Source organism: Sorex araneus, chromosome 4, assembly GCF_027595985.1.
Source record: "Sorex araneus isolate mSorAra2 chromosome 4, mSorAra2.pri, whole genome shotgun sequence".
Taxonomy (NCBI): Eukaryota; Metazoa; Chordata; class Mammalia; order Eulipotyphla; family Soricidae; genus Sorex; species Sorex araneus.
The window spans coordinates 182,199,792-182,222,474 of record NC_073305.1 but is presented as its reverse complement, the minus strand read 5'-3'; the positions used below and the strand labels follow the sequence as shown (position 1 = coordinate 182,222,474).

General features: G+C 47.7%; 1 protein-coding gene across 1 annotated transcript in view; it reads left to right on the top strand.

Moving 5' to 3' along the window:
- NOX3 (NADPH oxidase 3) overlaps window positions 1–22,683 on the top strand; it is a 69,179-nt gene that overhangs the window by 34,746 nt on the left and 11,750 nt on the right. The window contains 2 exon segments of the mRNA XM_004601096.2: window positions 5,185–5,344; window positions 20,214–20,360. Coding sequence (XP_004601153.2) covers window positions 5,185–5,344; window positions 20,214–20,360 — 307 coding nt within the window.

Below are 22,683 nucleotides of genomic sequence, written 5' to 3'. Positions count from 1 at the left end.
ATGGTTCCCTGAGCACCGCCAAGAGTAATTCCTGAGTGCAGAGCCAGGAGTAGCCCCTGAGTATCACTGGTGTGACCCAAAAGGGGAAAAAGGAAAAAAGAAAGACTGACTACATTTTTCAAAATTGAGACTCCATCCAAAAAGTCTAATATAGGGGCCACAGAAATAGTACAGCAAGTAAGGTACAGGCCTTGCACTCAGCTGACCCAGATTCAATCTTCAGCCGCCTGGACTCCCCGAGACCCTCCAGCCACCCCAGCCCGTCTCCTCCGCGCCACAGCTCCTGACCTGGCCCCCTAACTGCGGCCCGCCCTCGCAGGAAGACACTGGGGGCGTGTCCGTATCTTAGTGGGCGTGGTCTAAAGTGGGCGTGGCCTAAATTCATTGTTACCTCAGCTCACTCGGTACTTGTATTTTTTTGAAAATTCACTTTTGCGATCTCAAACGTGCAAAATAGCCATTAGCTTAGTCTGACACTATAAAAGCTGTCAGTTAATAAGGGAACTTTAGCACGATCAGATTCAATCTTCAGGACCACAGATGGTCTCTTGAGCCCACCAGGAGTTTTCCTTGAGTGCAGAGTCTGAAGTAAGCCCTGAGCATCACTGGGCACAGCCCACGACCTCCAAAAACAAAGGGAATAAAATGTCTAGCAGTAGATTTCTGTAGCAATAAGAAACCTTGCTTTAAATCTTAAATGTTCATGAGACCAGAGATAGTACAGTGGATAAGGCATTTGCTTTTCACAAAGCCGACCCGGATTCAGTCTGGCATCCCATATGCTCCCCAAGCCAAGAGGCATCCCTGAATGCAGAAATAAGAATAAGCCTTGAGCATTGCTGGGTGTGGCCCCAAACCAACAACAAAACTCAATTCAATTCAAATGCTCATCAAGGTAGACGAACAAGCTGGGGAGAAGGAGCATTTTTTTTGCTTCCCCAGCTCAGAAACAACCCTGGGCTAATCTCGTGTCATCTGCAACGAGACAGTCCTGTGAAATTTATTGCTGCTCGCCCCGCTGCCTGAGACCCTTCATTATATTTGGGAAGTTTGCCTGGACTTCCTACGGATACTTCGGGCTCAGAATTAATGCGGCAGGTCCCGGACACTGGAGGGAGAGCTAAACAATCGCAGCACAAAGCTCATAAATGACAAAGTGAGCGAGCGCCAGCACAGAGCCTCGTGTCCTCGGTCTCTCCGGCCCCACACATGCGTATGCAACAAGGATTAATTAAGCATCAATCTGTGCCACGAATACAGAGATGGCAACACGTTCTTCCATTCTCTAGGACTTTCAGAGGTCTGGGGAAACTGACCTCGACATGCAAGCAAATGATTTCATTTTTCTAGCAGGGAAATGTACATGCAACAGGGTATAGGCCTGAGAAGAAATGTTTTGTGGATTCACTTCCTGGGTCTCTCTTAACGAAACACCAATACAAATTTGGGGGTGGGGGTGTTAAACACCAGAAATGCGTTCTCTCACAGTTCTGGGTCTCTGGGTCTTGCCTCTAGTCCTGGGATCCCTGCTTGCCACAGCTGCTCCCCCATTTCTGCCTGTCCTGCGGGTGTTTCCCTTCTGGTGTTGGGGTATCCTGTTGCTGTAGTTCCCTATTATAAAGACCCAGCCCTCGAGGGTGAAATATCCCCCAGTTTCTATATACATGCATCATCCCTTAGTTAATTACACCCATATTGACTAAATAATTTAAACTAAGGTCAGATGGGTTCAACACCTCAACAATTCAATCCACAAACACGTCCTGTTCAGGAGAGTTCAGGCACTGGACAGAAATGCCTCCGTAAGTCAGCATCCTCTGCCCCTCTAGTTAACGGAAACCTCACGTCTATCTCTCTTGCTGCAAGATTGCCCAATCCAAAGCCTTTATTTAGGAATAACTGCACACACACACACACACACACACACACACACACATACCCATCCACACAGATGCATGAGTGCAAACACACAAACTGTTGGGGAGAAAATGTTAGGAGTTGAATTTTGAACGGTTAGCTTGGAAGCAATAGCACAGCAAGTAGGGCATTTGCCTTGCACACAGCCGACCCAGGTTCGATTCCTCCGTCCTTCTCGGAGAGCCCGGCAAGCTACTGAGAGTATCCCGCCCGCATGACAGAGCCTGGCAAGCTACCCATGGTGTATTGGATATGCCAAAGACAGTAACAACAAGTCTCACAATGGAGATGTTACTGGTGCCTGCTCGAGCAAATCGATGAGCAACGGGATGACAGGGACAGTGACAGTGACAACTTGGTGTAGTATCCCACTTTTTGCATTTAAGGATGCACATCTGAAACTTACATTATTGTATAATGCAATGCTACTTCAATAAAAAGGACTATTTGATATTTCAAAAGATGCACCCAAAGATTTTCTCTTCCATCACCTGTGGAAGGCAGAAGGAAGTCCCAGCGGCTAATCACTATCGAAATAAATTAGGTGGTGGAACTATAACACACCCAGAATATAACTTCCTGAGGATAGAAATTGTCCCCTGTATGCCTGGGGCCTCCGAGCAGGGTCTGATGGTCGGTCCTGGGCAGAGTGGAAATCTTTGATGAGGAATGGATGCTCTCAACGGGACCATTTATTAGTAACAAATGGGACGTTGCCATAAATGTAAGACACAGACCCTGATCCTTTCCTTATCCTTCTTTCTCCCCTTCTATGGGACTCTGAGCAGAAACTATGTAGTGCTTAGTGTGCAGAAAGAGACATGTAACTTCAGTCGATCGTGGGTCAGGAAGAATGTATGGTAACAAAACATCAGCACGCAAGTCAAATGGCAGAACCCTGACTCGCCCTCGAGGAGCTTCTGCCTTTTTGTCCCTGGGAACAAGCCAGGGGAGAAAGTTCCACATTTCAGAAGGAAGAGCTCATGCTTCAAATCAGGAGTGAGAGTTGATCCGCATGCACGCTCCTTCCCTGCTTCTTCCCCTCCCCTCTGCATTGTCTGAAGGCAAGTACCTTCCTGCAGATTCCAGGCTAGCTCCTGCTCATGATGGATACAGGTTTCCCTTCTACCCACCAGCCTTTCCCTTCACAAGCTGACTGACATTTCACCCCAACCCCAGCAGACACGTAGAAAGGGCTCCTGGCACTCAGTAAGCTTTCTACCTGGAGGGTGTGGAGTGGCTTTTGCTCAAGGCCTGTGAATTTGTGGTTGTGGAGATCTCTCTGGATGTTTCTGCCTCACCCACACTCACCTTGTACTTCTGGTCTTGTTAACCTCCACCAAGAGCAGCGTTAGCCACTGTTGGTCCCTCTTATCTTGCACGTGGCTGACCCTGGGTTCTCTCTCCAGCTCCACTTATAATACCTTAAAACACCACCTCCAGGAGTGAACCCTGAGCACAGGGCCAGGAGTAAGCCCTGACTACTACCAGTCGTGGCTCCCAAACCAAAATAAATCAGTAAATACATACTGAAAATGAAAATAAAACCAGTGTCAAGTAAATTCCAAATAGGACTAATTACAAAAGCGATGAATAATAAGACATTGTAATCCATAAGTAGCTTGGGTTTTCCTTTTTCCCCCCTCTCTAAATTCCCCTTACCTACTTGTTTAAGAGATCATCTATGGAGGGCTGAGAGACTAACCCTTTCTGGTTAATGACCTTTTTATTTTTGTTCTTCCATTTCCATATATCAATATGTAACAAAGCCTTATTTATTAAGATTAACTCGAGGAGAGTTCATCTGAATTGTTAGAAGGCCTGGCATCTGGAATCTTTTTAAATAAACCCCATTGAACTTTCATGAACACAGAATAAACCCAAATGGGCCAACCTCGGGTACCTTCACCCCGCCAGCCCGCAGGGAATGGTATGAATAACTTAGAACCCTTTTAATTAGCATATCTTTGTTCCTATGTAAATGTGTGCTTTGGGAAGAGCGGGAGGTTATTAAATAGTTCTGCCAGCTGCAGTGGTTAACGCTCCCCTCCACAACGTATTCAATACACGGTGGCTGAGTGCTTCAAGCCGTGTCTTTGCGCAGCCGGCCATGTTGGGGTTCCTGAGAGTGTTGGGTGGACACTCTGCACCCAAACCAAATCTGCAAAGTGTCCAGCCCGCTGGGGACTGCTGGCAGACCAGAGCATCCTAAATCACAGAAGAAGGGATCCAGCCATATCTCAGGGGTCCAGACAGGCTTTCTGCTGCAAAGGGAGGGAGGGAGGAATCAGAGGGAGCACGGGGAGTCAAGAGCTCACTTGATTTACTGCTGCCAAAACCCTGGTGTGTAGCAAAAGCAGGAAGGTGTGGCTGAGGGTGTGAAATGAAAGCCTGCAGCTCAGACGCCAGTTTTTTTCTGGATGGCATTAAAAAGGATCGCCATGGATTCCATGAACAGGCCATATCCTCGTCAAGAAAACTGTGCCAAAGACAACACATCGATGCCACCTCTAACCCACTAATGATCACAGACTTGGAGTTTGCATCGTCGGAGAGAATGAGCAAGGTCCACGCCACTGACAGATTCTGTGAAAATTGCCTTGATCCCAAAGGAATCGCTCCTATTAGACTAAATGGAGATGAACATGCAAAGAGGTGGCACCCGGCAAACAAAACTGTGGGAGATGGCATTAGCCCAAGGACAGAAGCACCATCTAGACCGCCTCCGGGCTTCTGCCTTTGTCCTCTGACCAAGGCTGCTAGAGCTGAGGGAGAGGAGAGAGCGTGCAGTTCTCTGCTCCCAGGCTATCTGAGGCTTGAAGTCCACACAAGTGTCTAAGAACTGAAAGGGGAGGGCCCGGAGCAATAGTACAGCGAGGAGGGCACTTGCCTTGCTTTCAGCCAACCTGGGTTCGATCCCTGGCATCCTGCATGATCCCTCAAGCCCTGCAGAGTCCATAGCAATTCCTGAGTGCAGAGCCAGGAATGATACCTGAGCATCACCAGGTGTGACCCCCAAAACCAAAAGACAAAAAAGGAGGGGGGGCAAAGAAGCTTGGCTCCTGGGAGGCAGAAAGCTCAGGGATGAGAGCCTGGTTCTCTCTGCCATGAACGACTCACTGGCCAGCTCTCAGATCATCCCTTCTAAAAAGGGCAAATGCTCCAACTGGCCCCATAGGGCAGCCGGAGCTCCGAGTCAGCCTTCTGGTGCAGAGCTTTCAAGGGCCTGGTGCTGGGAGTGATGTCCGTGCTCTGCTCTAACCACAGGCTGGCAGTGGACGGGCCATTTGGAACACCCCTGACCGACGCGTTTCACTACCCAGTGAGCGTGTGCATTGCTGCGGGGATCGGGGTCACGCCATTCGCCGCTCTTCTGAAATCTCTCTGGTACCAGTGCGAGTCCCAGAACCCACTGAAGCTGAGCAAGGTACAGAGGGAAAAAAAAATCATTCGTTCACCTTTCGGTGGATTTGAAGGTTCCACGTCTCTTCTATCTATCATCTGCCAATTCTTGGGGAGGATTTTAATTAACTAAGAGGGATAAACTCCAAGCTCCTTAACTACACTTATGTTCTTAAAAATCTCCATTCAGTATTATATTTATGAGAAGGGTTATGCCTAATCTTGTTAAAGATGACAAGACATAAATTTTATTGCTTCATTGCCATTACAGGACATGTAATTGCTCATGTCAGTGAAATATGGATGGGCTGCAAATGCTTACGTGAGAAGGGCTGAGGTCGGAGATTCACAGGCAGCCTGGCCTGCGTCTCTCCAGCCTGGTACTTGCAACTGTGGCTGCAAGTGTACAGCTCTGTACCTTCCTCCCATGGGCTAGCATCCTCAGCAGAGGCCAAACGGTCACCCCTGGGGGTTATCAGTCCACTCGCTTGAGGGTTGCTCTCTAGCTCCGAATTTCCCTTTGGTCATTTCTTGACTGTTCTCTGCCTCTTCCCCCACTCTCTGTGCCCCATCCAGAGCCTCTGAACTTGAACCCTCTTTGCCTCCTAGAGCATAAGGCAGAAGCAGCCACGCTCATGCCATGCAGTGTAAACTCCGGAGAACGCGGGTCATCGGGCAAGCCTGGGTCAGGTCCGGGTTCTGCTGCTGCTTCTCTAGTTGACACCTGGGTCCAGGTTCTTCATTTAGCAAAGGAAATTTCTGGGTGAGATCAGCATGCCCCAAAGTGTGTTCTATGGAACAGGAGTCATGGGTTCTACTTAAGAGAATTCTGTAGAGGAGGGATCACTAAGAAAATGCTGGTTGGAAGAATCGGTCGGGATGGGAGGTGAGTGCCAAAAGTAGATAAAGGACCAAACATGATGACCTCTCAGTATTGGCATTGCAAACCACAATGCTCAAAAGTAGAGAGAGAGTATGGGGAAAATTGTCTGCCATGGAGGCAGTGGGAAAATGGGAAAGGGGGATATACTGGGGATATTGGTAGAGGGGACTGTACACTGGTGGAGGGATGGATGTTTAATCGTTGTGCGATTGTAACTCAGACATGAACGTCACTGTCACTGTCACTGTCATCCCGTTGCTCATCGATTTGCTCAAGCGGGCACCAGTAACATCTCCATTGTGAGACTTGTTGTTACTGTTTTTGGCATATCGAATATGCCACGGGGAGCTTGCCAGGCTCTGCCGTGCAAGCGAGACACTCTTGGCAGTTTGCCAGGCTCTCCCAGAGGGTCATAGAAAGCTTGTAACTATATCTCATGGCAAATCATTATTTTAAAAAAGAGAGAATTCTGTAGCCATGTGAGTTAAAATGTAGCTCTGGTACCTAGGAAAGGCTGTCAGGATACCTGCCTTGCAAGCATGAGGCCAGGAGTCTAACTCCCTGGTGCTGCCTGTGTGTCCTGCGTGAGATTCAGGAACTTCTGTGGTCTGTGACCCTCAGCACCATCAGTGATTTTGGTGGCACGGCACCTAAACCAGGTGTGCTGAGCACCACAGCCCAAGGGCGCAACCACAGCCAGGAATGTAACCCGCCTGCCTCCCAGCACCACCCAGTGAGCACCACCAAATGGTGTGCAAGCACACACTGCAGTGTGACCTCAGGCATCATAATAACATGAAAACGGCAAAGGGAAAGAGGGGCAGGGAAATGGCCCTACCTGTCCCATTCAACAAACTCACGTCATCAACGCACCTCTAAGTGTGCAGAAAACAGCGTTAGGTTGTCCCAAGTCTTGTGGGCTGTAGACCCTTTCTTTTTTTTGGGGGGGGGGGTTGGGGTCACACCCGGCGATGCACAGGGGTTACTCCTGGCTCATGCACTTAGAAATTACTCCTGGCGGTGCTCAGGGGACCATATGGGATGCTGGGAATCGAACCCAGGTCAGCCGCGTGCAAGGCGAACGCCCTACCCGCTGTGCTATTGCTCCAGCCCCCTGTAGACCCTGTCTTTGCCTGATGTTAGGAACGGCATTCCAAGAATGAGAAATGGTCGGCGTAGACCCTCTCTAAAAGGGAGGCCTCCCCAGCTGAGAAGTGAGACTAAAGGAGCTCCTGTCTTGTGACTTTCCAAGTGACGGATGTTTTTAACCTACATTTTCTCGCTGGATTTTTGGTGAATTTTTTTCATGCCTAATTCCACTTTTGCTAATGTGGCTATGATAATATCAATCTTTATGATTTGGGTGTGTAAAATGACTGTTCCTTCATCACCACCCAAGCATCCAAGACCTTCCACCACAGTCCTTATGCCCCTTCTGGTCTCCATCTTCCTCCCACTTTTTTCTTGCCCCCCAGCTTAGTGAACTCGGTTTTGGAGTCCAAGGTTCATCCTGATTTAGTGTTATCTATCTTCTTGTTTTGTTTCACTCTATCACAGATGAGAGAGATCAGCCAGTATCCATCCATCTTGCTCTGGTGTATTTTGTTAGACACGATGGACTTCATTTTATCCAAATTGCAGGAAACTGCACAATTTCATCTTTTCTTAAAGCTATATGGTTATTACCCCCGCCTCTTTACCCATTCAACTGTCATTGGACATTTAGGCTATTTCCATATGATTATTATACTTTGTGCTATGATGCAGCCCACTGACATCCCTAAAGGTTTAACTACATGTTCTGTCTGCTCTGGTGGCCGTAGCTAAATTCCAAACTGGGACTCACAAACAACTTTGCATTCCTCACGGCTCCCTCCGGGAAACCGGGATCCCACACCAAAGGCACCCACAAACTTGGTATCTGATGAGATACGAGATCCTGCTGCTGCTTTAGAGGGGGCGCTGAGCACGAGCCTCCTACGACAGCAGCAGCCTGGGTACCACTCTCCCATTGGAGGGGACCCACCCTAAGGTCTCATCACCTACCACAGTCCCACCTCCCGCCACATACCTTTACCCTGGATATTAGGTTTCAACCTGGGGACACACATCCTCACTCTGTGGCACAAACCCAGCAGAGCAATTACTGTTGAATGTTTGTGGCCCCCATAACAAGATGGTGAGTGCTCAGTACTCCCAGCTGTTTCTTTCCTCCCTTCCTCCCTATACTCAGTAGAACACTTTGTAGAGATGGCTCATTCCGGTTTCCGTTGTGCTAAGTCACATGGTCACGGCACTCTATGAATATGTATTCCGCATTACCCAGAACACGCCCACATGGCCAGGACAGCCAATCACATCCTGGCACCGCCTCAGCCTTCTCTCAGCCTCTAGACCACCGTGCTCCCTCTACTACACCCTCAGGCCTTCTTTCCTGCATTCACAAGATCTCTCTGAGCTCCCTGAATGTGGCTTCTCCGGGGTGATACATGTGTGGGTGTATCCAGAGAGAGACGTGTGGATGCATATGTACACATGCACATGCGCACACTCGATCAATTCTGAATGAATCAATACGTGAATAAATGTCTGTGTGCCCCAAAGAATGAACCAATAACTTCTACAGTTCTTGTGAAATTCTAGGAAGCCAAGATGAATCCTTTCTTTGATTTAAGCCAAAAGACTATTTGTTGGGTCATTTTCTAATTAAACTAATACAGTCCAATTATTGTATTACAGAAAGAAAAAATTCTTAGAGGAACCAACAAACTCTTAGTATCAGCTCCTTTATCATTATCCTAATCATTATTCCTAGGAGAATCGTATGGGGCCTCCCATGGCTGACTACAGTGGGAAGGCTAAGAAGATACCCCAGGAAGATTGACCACTAGTCCTGAAAAATAAAGATAATAAAATTAGAAATAGGGGCTAGAGTGATAGCACAGCGGGTAGGGCATTTGCCTTGCACGCAGCCGACCCGGGTTCAAATTCCAGCATCCCATATGGTCCCCTGAGCACCGCCAGGGGTGATTCCTGAGTGCATGAGCCAGGAGTGACCCCTGTGCATTGCTGAGTATGACCCAAAGAGCAAAAAAAAAATTAAAAATAAAAAATAAATAAAATTAGAAATAAAAGAAAACTGTTTTCAGAGCTGGGGAGATACTGAAGAGGTTAAAGCATTTCCCTAGTGTGCAGCTGACCCTCTGTTCAATCCCCAGTACCACATGGTCCCCCAAGCACTGCGAGGGGTGACTCCTGAGCACAGAGCCAGGAGTATCCATGAGGACTGCCAAATGTGGCTCAAAAACAAAGACAGCAATAACAACTATGTTTTCTTAACTGTCACAAATTTGGAATCATATTAAACCAACACTCTACTAAAAAAATAAAAATAATGGCAGAGGTGGGGGTGTGGCACCAGGTGTACAGCACATGCCACGTATGTGTGAGACATGAGGCCCTAAATTCAATCCCCAGCATCACGTGGTCTCCCAAACACCCCTCCCAGAACTCCTGGGCATGAACCCTCTCTCCATAGGAGGTTAATTGTAGGTGGGAAAAGGAAGCTAAAGAAATTGAATCACAAGATCACTCAAGGCTCCTAACTTCCTAGCTTTGCAAAGGGTAGCGGAAGTGAACATCTGTATACAATGGAATTCGTTTATCCAGGGCTGCCCAGCTGCTGAGTCAGGAGTCAGGACAGAGGGAGGGCTTCTGTTTGGTTTTGTTTGGGGACCACACAAGGCTATCCTCAGGGGTTACTTCTGGCTCTTCACTCAGGAATTACTCCTGGAGGTGCTTGGGGGACCATATGGGATGCTGAGAGATCAAATGCACAAGGTCAGCCATGCACAAGGCTGTACCCAAACCTCTGTTCTGTCGCTCTGGCCCCAGTGGGAGTGTTTCTGATTTCAGGTCTCTTTTACATAAGAGGGGAGGTTTCACACTATTGAGCATTTAGGCTGAAAATTACAGATAAGATATCCACTTCCTTAGAGCTAAAGTTTAGGCCGTTTCTCTGATTAAAGCAATGCTGTATTGAAAACAGCTATGATTAGGCCTAAGTAACTGATATTTTCCAGGGCCTCCCACTTGCTTTTGAGACCTAAGTAATGCTCCTCCTTCCACTAAGACCATCAGAGAAGCAGCACCTCTTTCTCTCACAGTGTCTTCACCGGTTTGGACAATAGTTTTCCTAGTGTCCTCTAATAAGCAAAGGGGGAAGGCAGCCTGGGGGGTTGGAGTTAGAGTGTGGTTTGCAGCAAAGTGCCCACTCCTATAGACTATCCTGTGTCGCAAGTCTATAATAAAGAACCTGTTCTGAGCACTTTCTTAGCCATTACGACTGAAAATTCAACCTCTCAGCCTTTCTCCTCTACCTCTCCATTTTCAGGAAATTCAAGAGAAATGGGGGACGGAAGGGGGTCCTCAGGTAACCCATAGGATATTTCTTTGGAATCATGTGTTGCTCTTTCTAGTCAAAGCTGATGCTTACATTTCTCTCTCAGGGTGTTTTATTGCTTCAGGGGGTGAGAAGAAAGCTTAGAAAGAGACCTGCCCAATGGGACTGGAGCAATAGCACAGCGGGTAGGGCGTTTGCCTTGCATGCGGCTGACCCAAGTTTGATTCCCAGCATCCCATATGGTCCCCTGAGCACTGCCAGGGGTGATTCCTGAGTGCAGAGCCAGGAGTAACCCCTGTGCATTGCCAGGTGTGACCCAAATAGCAAAAAAAAAAAAAAGGAAAGAGAAAAGAGACCCCTCTAGAAGAGGCTGAAGAATATTTGACACCTACCAATACAAAAAAATAAAAAAGGGAGAAAGCAGTGCCATATTGGAAGGATATTTCCCTTATGGGGCGAGAGCCCAGCTCCAGCCAGGTAAAAGCAGAGCTGAGAGCATAGCTCTGAGACACGGGACAGGGCATGTGACTGGTGAGGAATTTCTGTGGTGTGACACTTGCGAAAGGCCCGTGCAATGAAAGCCCTCCAGTTCCTGCCTAACGGGCATGATTAATTCTACATCACACTCAATTTGTGAAAAGAGCTCTTGAAAAAAAATTAGGACGGTTTGCTTGTGCAAACTGTCAAAATGATGAATGAAATAGGTGTGGACCGGTGGGGAGGGGAGGGGGCGCTGGCTGACATAAATATATTGGTTTTCCACATTTCGCTTCTCCCTGATATCCCCACCGTATAGAACCAAGAGCAGGGCCAACTGCAGGATTGGGTTCATTTTCTTAACTGCATATGTAATCTTCAGACTATAATAAAATAGATTATAGCAAAACTGAGATCATCTAATTTCCTCATAAATTGTCTTCCTTCATCAGCTCAATAATATATAACTGTGATAATGGGTATTTATAGTGTGTCCCATGCAAAATGGCCTTTGGGTTCTTAACCTAATATAATAAACAGATAATTCAAATAAAAAGACAGCGGGGACCAGTGGGAACCAGGCAAAGAGGCCAAGAAAGGCAAAAAATCCATACCCGACTTACATATATTAATAAAACAAAGGGAGGCCTGCTCTCTTTTCTAATGAATGAAAAATGCTTTTAATTTAATCTGTTTCATTTGAGAAATTATTTACTTTCCCTTTTCCTCACACTGGAGCTCTGGCTAGTCCTGAAATTGATCACCATCGGGCGTGTTGTGATAAACGGCGCCAGGGAGAAGAACTGGCCCAGGTTGAGGGCCCCAGGACGGCTCACATGCTCCGCAGACCACCTCAGAGCCCCAGAACCCTCCCCCCACTGTCATGTGAGAATGTGATCCATCTCAATATTTTTAATATCTTGGTTCATGAACCCCCGTAAGCCATCTACCTCAACGGGGCCCCTGCAAAAGAGCTATATAAAATATTCAGTCAAAAATCTCCCTTCGAGAAGGCAGCTGGGATAGAGAAAGGATCACTAAGTCAGTGATGGCTGGAGGAATCATTCAGGATGGGAGATGTGTGCTAAAAGTAGATAAAGAACCAAACATGGGGCTGGAGCGATAGCACAGCAGGTAGGGCGTTTGCTTTGCACTCGGCCGACCCAGGTTTGGTTCCCAGCATCCCATATGGTCCCCTGAGCACTGCCAGGAGTCATTCCTGAGTGCACGATCCAGAGCCAGGAGTAACCCCTGTGCATCGCTGAGCATGACCCAAAAAGCAAAAACAAAAAAAAAGAACAAAACATGATGGCGTCTCAGTATCTGTATTGCAGAACATAGCGCCCAAAAGTAGAAACAGAGTATGGGGAAAATTGTCTGCCATGGAGGCAGGGGGAGGGCTGGAAAGGGGGGGGGGGTATATTGGGAACATTGGTGGTCGAGAACGTGCACTGGTGGAGGGATGGGTGTTTGATCATTGTATGATTGAAACTCAAACATGAAAGTTTCTAACTGTATCTCACGGTGATTCAATTTAAAAAAAAAAAACAGACCAAAAAAATCTCCCTTCATTTGCCTCCTCCCACCCCAAACTCATCACAGCCCCCTCCCCCATCTTCCTCTCCAGGAGGCTCTGCATTCAGTGCTCAGGGACATTTTTAATTCTGTGCCTTTTCTGTGCATGTACCCCTACCTTCTCTTCTCTTTTTAAGAGTGTTATTTTTTTTCTTTTTGGGTCACACCTGGCGATGCACAGGGGTTGCTCCTGGCTGTACACTCAGGAATTACTCCTGGCGGTGCTCAGGGGACCCTATGGAATGCTGGGAATCTTACCCGGGTTGGCAGTGTGCAAGGCAAACGCCCTCCGCACTGTGCCATTGCTCCAGCCCCATCAAGGGTGTTATTTTTGCTATCTTTGTGTTTTCCCATTTGACATGACTTTGGAATATTGCCAGTGTTCGTGCCTCGTGATCAACTTCATTTTATTTCATGTTTTTAGAGCATTCTGTAGTATGGGTGGCTCACAACTGAGGTGAACATTCTGTTATGGATGAACGTTTTGGTTTAGCTGTTATTGACGCTAAGTAAAGGGAACCAAGGTGTAAAAAAAAAAAAAAAAACAAAAAACCAACTCAAACGCTGTCTATGCCCCTGTTCTTGCCTCCCTGCGTCCTTGCCTAGACCCTTAATCCCCAGCATTATGGTACTAGAAGGGACCTCTTGGGAGACTGCAAGAGCAGCGTGAGACCAGATTCTGGGGCGGCAGCCAGCTCCCCCAGGGGAGAGCCCTCCTCGCTGGGAGCCTGCTAGCACCCCTGCCTGGGCACCCCACGGTTCCCCTCCAGAACCACGAGAAATAAACGAGAAGCAACCTGCTCCAAGGCGGGAAATAATGACTGCTGCCAGCCGGTCGTGGCGCGTTTCCAGGGTGTCAGGACTCTCTCCCCCAAGAGGATTTCCTCGCTGCAGAGGTGAGGGCCACAGCTGACACTGAGAACACCTCGGCGCTGCTCGATCAATAGTGGCTGCCGTGGTCCTGGATTTTATTTTGTCACGCCGGTGGCCGAGGCCACTCCGGGTCAATTCATTAGCGCACACATTCCGAGGCAAGGGTGTTGGCTCTCCCCTCCCGTGTCCCCTCCTTTCCCTCTGTCGCGGTGGCGGTGATTGGGGTCACACACCTCTTGGTGCTGGCAGCACAGCGCCTGGGCGTGGAGCTGGCCAGTTGCGATGCTGGACCGTGGGATGGGGAGTGGCGGTATTTTAGGGGGGCTGCTGCTAGGGGCTGCTGTGGTGCCCTGGGCCTCAGTGCCAGCACTTACACACACACGCGCACACACACACACACGCATGCACGCACACACGCATGCACGCACACACGCACGCACGCACGGACGCACGCACGCATGCATGCCACCTCTGGCTGCCACAGGCTGGAGATGGCGCGCCCTAGAATGGGGCTCAAGGCTGGCGATCCCGAACAACAGAGCTGCCGGGACCACTCTTGGTGCACATGAGAGGCACCCGAGATCGAACTTGCAGCCACACAGCTGCTGAGGCGGGGGCTTCGCCGTGGAGACAGCCCTGGGCTCTGAGCAGCTTCGCTAACGTGGCTTTCACATGGCAGCCTTTCCTGGCTCGTCCCTCAAAGTCCGAGACCAGCTTTCACCGTGATTTGTTAGTCCTGAAAGTGATTCCTTTCCCTTAAAGCAATTAACGTTCATGTCACATGACTCTTGGTTCTGCCACGGCTTCCCTGTGACAGAGACAGAGCACCACCCAGTGGCATCTCCCAGGGAGAGGTGGCACTGTGTCCAACCTCCATGCAGGTTTAGCGTCTCAGATTCTGGGGTACACACACACGGGCAGGGGTCGCCTGTCTCATCACTACCTGATGCCAGCTTCCCAGATTGCAGCCGGATAGGAAGAGCGGTCCCCTGCTCCGCTCAACGCCACCATCTCCGTGATTCAGCAGTGGCCGGTGGGAACAGATTCCTCCACCACTGACAACAACAAAGGCAAATGGCCCCTGGACTCCCTCGTGTAAGCAGGTGGCAGAGGAAAGAGAGTTGTCGCACCAGCCAACCTCTCCGAGCTTGCAGACTCCGAGCTCAGGCTAAGTATTGCCACATGCCGTGACCTTTCATCTTCACAATATGCTCTTGGGTTGTGTTCCTGTACTGGCTTGGCTTTCTTTCACCATTGTCCACATGTGGCCATCAGGCTCAGTTAAGTAACCTGCCCCTGGTCACTCCGTGTGGAGATGGCAAAGCGAGGACTCAAGGACTCACAGTGACTAGTCACTCTCCTGTCCTCATCCCAACTAACCCTGAGTCCTCCTGCATGATTTCCTTCAGATAGGCAGACAAATGGATAATATAGGTACACATAATATATACATATTATGTGTATATATATATATATGTGTGTATACACACACACACACACACACACACACACCCCTCTTGGAGAGCCCAGCAAGCTACCAAGAGTATCCTGCCCGCACAGCAGAGTTTGGCAAGCTACCTGTGGCATATTTGATATGCCAAAAGCAGTAACAATAGGTCTCGTTCCCCTGACCCTGAAAGAGCCTCCAATCGTTGGGAAAGACAAGTAAGGAGAGGCTGCTAAAATTTAGGGATGAGAGGAATAGAGACGTTACTAGCACCTGCTCGAGTAAATCGATGAACAACGGGATGACAGTGATAAAGTGATGGGTACACATATAAATAGAGAGGTAGGTAAACAGATGAATGAATAGACAGAGAGTTGGAAAGACTGATGGCTGGGTAGATACATATAGAGAAAGAAGTAGTCATTTTTTCCTATTGCATCATCATAAAATTGATTTGAGATCTAAAGAAACAGAGATTGGGCTTGCCTTGCAAGCAACCAACCTGGGTTTGACCCCTGGTACCATATATGGTCCCTCAGGGAGTGATCCCTGAACACAGAGGCAGAGATAAACTCTGTGCATTGGTGGGTGTGGCCCCAAAATCAAATAAATAAATAAAGCAGCAGAGATTGCATTTATGGATCTATTCTCTAGACATTGCGGGTAGGGCATTTGTCTTGCATGCGGCCAACCCGGGTTCGATTCCCAGCATCCCATATGGTCCCTCAAGCACTGCCAGGAGTATTTCCTGAGTGCAGAGCCAGGAGTAACCCCTGTGCATCACCGGGTGTGACCCAAAAAGCAAAAAAAAAAAAAGTGCTCCCCATCCTGTCTGTTGATGGAAGTTCAAGTTCTCTAGACTTCTTTCTGCGTGTGCCTATCCAGTTACAATAGGGAGCTCTGCTGAGTTTGGGACTATGATGTAGATTTTTAATTTTCCTTGTTTCATTTCTGGAATTATGGTAAAAGTCCTTTTTCCTACTGGCCCGAGATTGCCTTGGCCTGGTCCACTAGGTACTTTGGCAGAATCCGTGAAGAGGAACCCCCCCCCCCAACACACACACACACACACACAGAGGAGAGGAACACGGGGCTGAGATGGGGCTGTCAGGAAAGTCTCTCTTAGACTCAATCCCTGTGTGACAGCACGTGACTGAGTATCCAGAACGGGGTGGCAGTGAAGGCTCATGAGAGTCTTTAGGTACACAGAACCCCTTCACCTCATGGCACAGTTCCAGAGGGGTCCCCTGAAGCTTCGGGGGATCCATCCTGCCCCCAAGACTGGGGTGGCCCAGTCCTGCCCCAGGAATCTGTCTCATTCCTCCAAAAGCCCGAGCTTTCTTCGTTCCATTGAGGACTTTCTTTTTCAATCAAACCTTTGAAAGTCACCTTAAGGATGGCGGCCCTCTGATGTCAGCTGCAGAATTCTCAAAGCCCTGCTTTCGAGCGGGCGCGGGATGTTCAGGGTGCTTTTATTTTTGGAGACTAAGGAAGGGCAAGAGGAGGGCGGCCTGGACCACAAAGTGCAGCCTATTGTGGGGGACATGTCCCGGCCCTTCCCATCGGACCAGACACAGAGGTGGCTCTCCACGGCCCGTGCAGTGAGGATCCCTCATCATTAGCAAGATGAAAGAGAATCAAAGTAAATACCCTTTTCCCGTGTTCAAAGTCTCCTTTTCCGCCCGAAGCACTTCTCTGGGGCCTATTCAGTTTTCTCCTCCGTCGCCTCTCACAGCACAGCCGCGCAGTGTCACCTGTAAGTCAATTATAGCGCGAGACACACACAAAGCGGTTGCCGGGAGGGAGGGGGCAGAAGAAGGCCACCAGCCCCAGGCAGGCCGTCACACCGCTCGGCCACAGGAAAGTCAGGACAGGGACCGTTCTGTGGGGGGGTCAGTGTGGGGAGGTAGCTCAGATGCAGGCGTTATTGTTTTTCTTCAAGGAAGAGCACTGGGATTCGATTTTAAATCGAGGGGGTATTTTTAAACAAATACTTCGCCTCATGATTCATATATATATATATATATATATATATATATATGAGTTATTTTAAGCCTGTGCCTCACGGAGTGGAAAATAACAGAGAACCAGTCAAGGAAGGTGGTTCTAAGCCAAATGCCATCGTTTCAGATAGCGACCCTCAGAGGGTATCTAGGAGGGAAGGGCTGAAATTCAGTCCCTACTTTCCCCGTGAACACAGCAAGGTTTTTCTAAGATTTTCAATTTAGGCACAACACGAGATGAAAAGGAGGAAGAGGGTAGTACCGAGCCCAGGCCGGGATAGAAAAGCAGCCTTTTGGCTTCCGCTGCCCACTCCCCCGTTCTCCACACAGCCTCGGGGTGACCAAGTGCCATGATCTTTCCCAAGGGCAGGGTATCCCGCCCCCCCACATACACACACACTCCCTCATGTGGAAAGCAACTATCAACAATGGACAGCATCCATGATGGTCCTAAGCCCATCTTCAACCCTCCAGCCTTCCCTCGGACCCTGTCTCTTACTGCTTTCTCTCTCTCCTCCTTCCCTCCCTCTTTCCCTCCTTCCTTCCCTCCCTCTCTCACCTTCCTCCCTCTCTCTCCCTGCCTTTCTCTCTTCCTCTCTCTCCCCCTCTCTCCCTCCCTCCTTCTCCCTCCTTCCCTCCTTCCCTCCTTCTCTCTCTCTCTCTCTCTCTCTCTCTCTCTCTCTCTCTCTCTCTCTCTCTCTCTCTCTCTCTCTCTCTCTCTCTCTCTCTCTCTCTCAGGCACACCAACCTCTTAAATTCTCCCTGAGAAGTCCCACTCAAGGTCTCTTCCCGTCTGTTCCCCCCTTGATCTCTCTCCATCCCTATCTTCCATGCTTTTTATCTCCCTCTTCCGTCTATGTCCTCCATCCTTGATTTCCGTTCTTCATCTTCTATCATCTCCACCCTCCATCCTCAGTCCTTCTTCCACCCATCGAGCTCTAGACTTAGCCCCACGCCCGCCTCTTCCATGCCTTTTGTGTTGCAATCAATTTTATTCTGTACTTGGATCTCACTGTGGTAATAATCATGCCTTAGCTGTTATTCATAAAACATTTTTAATTCTGTGCTAATATATATTAAAGTTTACATGAAATAGGTAAGTCCTACATATGTAAAAATTCCCCCCCACACACACACACTCACACACTTTACTCAAACACTGTGGTTTACAAAATTTTTCCTGATGATTTATTACAGGGACTCAATATTCCAGCCCAAATCCCATCACCACGATCCCCACTGTCTCTAGTTTTCCCAACTACCCCTCAAGCCTGCCCCCATTGCAGGCCCTCAATAATTTATTTCTTTTCCTGTTCCCAATAAATTGCTAACAGAATGATCAAAAATATTTCCTCAGAAGAAAATTAGTGAAAATTGCTGTATCTCACCAGCTGTCTCTTTCTTCGAACACTTTACTTAGTAGTGTCCTTTCCACGCTGCCTTTTTTTATTTATTAAGCTAATAATTAATGTGTAGGGGTGTTTGCCTTGCACGCGGCCAACCCAGGTTTGATTCCTCTGTCCCTCTTGGAGAGTCTGGCAAGCTACCAAAAGTATCTCACCCGCATGGCAGAGCCTGGTAAGCTACCCGTGGAGTGTTCAATATGCCAAAAACAATAACAACAAGACTCACAATGGAGACGTTACCTGGTGCCCGCTCGAGCAAAGCGATGAGCAACTGGATGACAATGCTACCGTGCTAGTTATTAACATATGGAGAAACCTTCTACTGTCTACACTTTATCCATTTATTGTCTTCCAACCTCCTCAGAAGTAGAAACACATGAGGAGATCGAGTTTTGTTTCTTTGGCACTCATGTCCCAGAGCCAAGTGCACAGAGTGGGCACTCACCCCGTCTGTGCTGAACCAGCCAGAGAGAGGGTGTGCACCTTTACTGTACCTGTAGGGATTTACACACGGTCACCAGAAACCTCCAACTTGCAGTGGAGATGCACTTTATTTGGGGGCGGCGGGGGCGGGGGGGGGGGGGGGGGCTTTGAGAGAGAGTGTTTGTCCCGAGAGTTACATTCAAAGGCCTCTTCCAAGCAGGGGCTATGTACCAAATCTGCCAGATCTAGTTCTGGAGAGAAGGTCTCCTTCACCAGCATTTATCCTTTCTGACTGTCAATATTAGAAAGTCCTCCACAAACCTAGAGAGAAAGGGCAAGATGTTGAACCTTGGAATATCCCGTGATGTTTCTATTTTTCTCAGGAATCTGCTCTGTCAATGAAATCTCACCTATAAGTTGATGGTATGATTGGACATTTGCCGGCTGTGTGTGTGTGGGGGGGGGGGGGGGCAGGGGCGGGGGGAGGGGGCGAGCGGCGAGAGGAAATGTGGAAGAGACTGATTCTGATGGAGATCGGGACCCGCCCGTCCCACCCCAAATTTCACCCTGGGGATCAGCGGAGATGACTCTGGAGGGGGCCAAGGGGGAGGAAGAGTTGAGGGCAGCAGGCTGTCAAAGGGTGAGAAACATCCGGAGAATTAATAGCGCTATCCTGTGATTTTTTTTTTTCTAGATCCAGTGATCTGACGCCAAAGCACTATAGCTAACCCTTTCCGTTTAGCAAACACAAGTGACTTCTGGCCCCATGCCACGTTCTCAATGCAGAGAATTTTTTTTTAATGTTCCTACACAAAATTTTGTTACGGTGATTGTCACATAGCCGCCGCCTCCACCCACCAGCTTGCCTGGACACCGATATGTCTGGCTGGGAGAAACTTCTGGCCCCGGTGGCGGCTAGATTTACAATTATCATAATCCCCAGCCTCCAGAGGTCCTGGCTAGGGAAGGGGATTAGCGCCCCAGCCTCTGAGGTCTCCAGAGAAGAGAGTTCAAATCCCGAGCTTAGGTCATAAGTAAAAGATGAAGGGGGTTGGTCTAACGGTTTATCCCCTTCGGGAGCGGTGAAAGGCGCAGTTAGTTATGATTATTAACCTCATTCAAAGGCCGCACAGCCGGCGACGCCGGGAATTGATCCTCGTGCAGAGTTGCTGGCAGCAGCCCACGGGCTCCTGACTCAGAATTCACTCTGGGCCTTTTCAAACACAATGTGAATTTCTTCTAAAGAAATCACAGTGTGGGACGGTTGGCTGGCAGAGGGAAGCGTGTTATTTCGCAGAAGTGCCCATTTGGGCTCCAATAATTTCACGGAGATAAAGTAGCCTGTGATTATCAGCTCATTACGAAGAGAAGAACAGATCCGCTGTCTTGCCTGCTCTCTCCACAGGTGTATTTCTACTGGATTTGCCGGGATCCAAAGGCCTTTGAATGGTTTGCTGATCTCTTACTGTCTCTGGAAACACACATGAGCGAGCAAGGAAAACCTTATTTTCTGAGTTACCACATATTTCTTACAGAATGGGATGAGAACCAGGTATTGATAAGACTCTGAGAAGCCTCCAATTTATCTAACTCATCTAACAACAGAGCAAAGGGAAGAGGAGCAATAATTTCAATAATGAGCTATAGTTCTCGGGGAGCGTGAAAGACTAACATTTTTTTCTGCTCTTAAAAAGAAAGGAGAATGAAATGAAACCAGATGAAAACAGCCTATGGAGATGGAAGCAATAAAAGAAACTTCAGTTCGTTTACCGAGGCATAGAGGAGATTGGAAAACAGGGTGGTGTAGGAAGGCGATCTCAAGTTTGGAATGCCATGAAAAATTAAGGCACTGAAAGCCACACTTGTCATTTTAGTGACTTTCAGTCAATATTGATTGACTGTGAGGCTGCTTGGGATCCTAATTGATACTAATTTCAATCTTTGAGCTGCTCAGAGTCAAACAGAAAAAAACCCTGTGTATTACACTCAATATTTTGTTTGGTAAAATATATAAGCATCAGTAGAAAATAATTGCTATGAGTACATGATTTATCCAGAGTTTCCTTTTTCTGAAGACACCCTGAGATATTGTGTCTGTGTATGCTTACTCACCGAAGGTCAGGATGACCCGTTGTGCAGGTGATTTTATTAGTGAGATATTAAAGCTGAGTTTAACAACTATAATGAAAATATTGTGCAATGGTAGCCTTTCAGTATTGATAATAGTGAATGAAAACTACTATATTGCAAATCTTTTCTATCCCCTCAAATATGGAAGACAACAATGAAGTGATTAATAGATTATGAAACATTTGTTCTAAACAACAAGCCTGTAGCAGCTACTACTGATACTTACTTGAAGAAAAGTGTTTGCGCTAAGATTTGCTTTTGGTTACAGAATTTAAAAATTCCTTAGAGTCTCTCTCTTTCCCCCTCATGCTCTCTCTCAACCTTCACTCTCTCCCCCACCTGTCTTTTTTTTCCCTCCCTTCCCTCTTTTTTATTTTTTCTTATCTTTTTCTCTTTCTCAAACATACTCTCTCTCTTCCTCCCTATCCCTTCTCCTTCCCCCACCTCTCTCTCATACACACACACATTGGCACCATAGAACATCCCTATAATTTGATTCTTTGTACAAATGAATAAGACTTTACTTGAAATTCGAAATCTAAATTAACTCTCAGGTTTTTATTAGCAGCCAGCTTTAAATATTTATTTCTCTGAGAGAAATAGAAATATAGATCTGGGAACAAGACTTCAAACCTCTTAATAAACTAAATGTCAATTGTGCTTTCCAAATACATCTCTTCTTTATTCAAATGGGATTTTTTTTTTTGCTTTTTGGGTCACACCCGGCAATGCTCAGGGGTTACTCCTGGCTCTGCACTCAGGAATCACTCCTGGCAGTGCTCGGGGGACCATATGGGATGCTGGGAATCGAACCCCGGATGGCTGCATGCAAGGCAAACACACTACTCGCTGTGCTATCACTTCAGCTCCTCGAATGGGATTTTTGGCTAATGACCCACTTGGCAAAATACAGACACAACTTTAGTCTTTTGGTTCTAGAATCATGCTTGCTTTCTGCTACTGAAGTGAGTTGATCCCACCTCAACACTACTATCCCTATCATTAGAGCATTAAGGAGTAATACAACTGGAATTCTGCTTGGTTTTTGTCAAAATACTATCCTATTCCATCACAGTCTCTTCCAAAAGTATAGAAAACCGAGTTTCAGAAGACATGTGAGTTAAAATAGATATTTCTTCAATTTTTGCCTTGACATGTTGAAAATTCTTTAGATGCTCAAATTTTGGTTGGGGCAGGGGTTGAAAAAAATAATTGGTGCATTCTGTCAGGAAGGATTCAAGAGGGTGTTTTAGAAAAAAATGGTTCAGCTGAATTCGACAACCTCAAAGTGGCAGAATGACAAGAACAGAAGGGACAGATGGAAAGGTATTATAAAGGGCAAATCAACAGGTTTGGGAGATTAATTGAACACTAAGCTGAGAAATATGGAGCCGTAGTGAATTCTGAATGCTTGAACTTCAGGGATTGGTATCTCAGTGGTATTACCAATACAAGAAGGGAAGGTTACCTTATTGGCTGAATAATGAATGTCCTTTCTGGTCTGACAGAAGCCCTTTGCTCTGGAACACTCCATCCTTTTCTTCTGGCTACTGCTTTACTCCATGTCTTTATCCAAGTCGCCTAGCATTTTAGCCCTTCCCTTCTGCCTACTTCATAGTTTGCTCCTTCAATCCAGTCAAGCCTTCCCAGGTTCTCTGGATCAAAATGACTTAGGCCTCATCCACGCAACGTTCTCTTCCCAGAGTACTGTGTGGTTCTTGTAAATAAGTCTCGTGGTCTGCTCC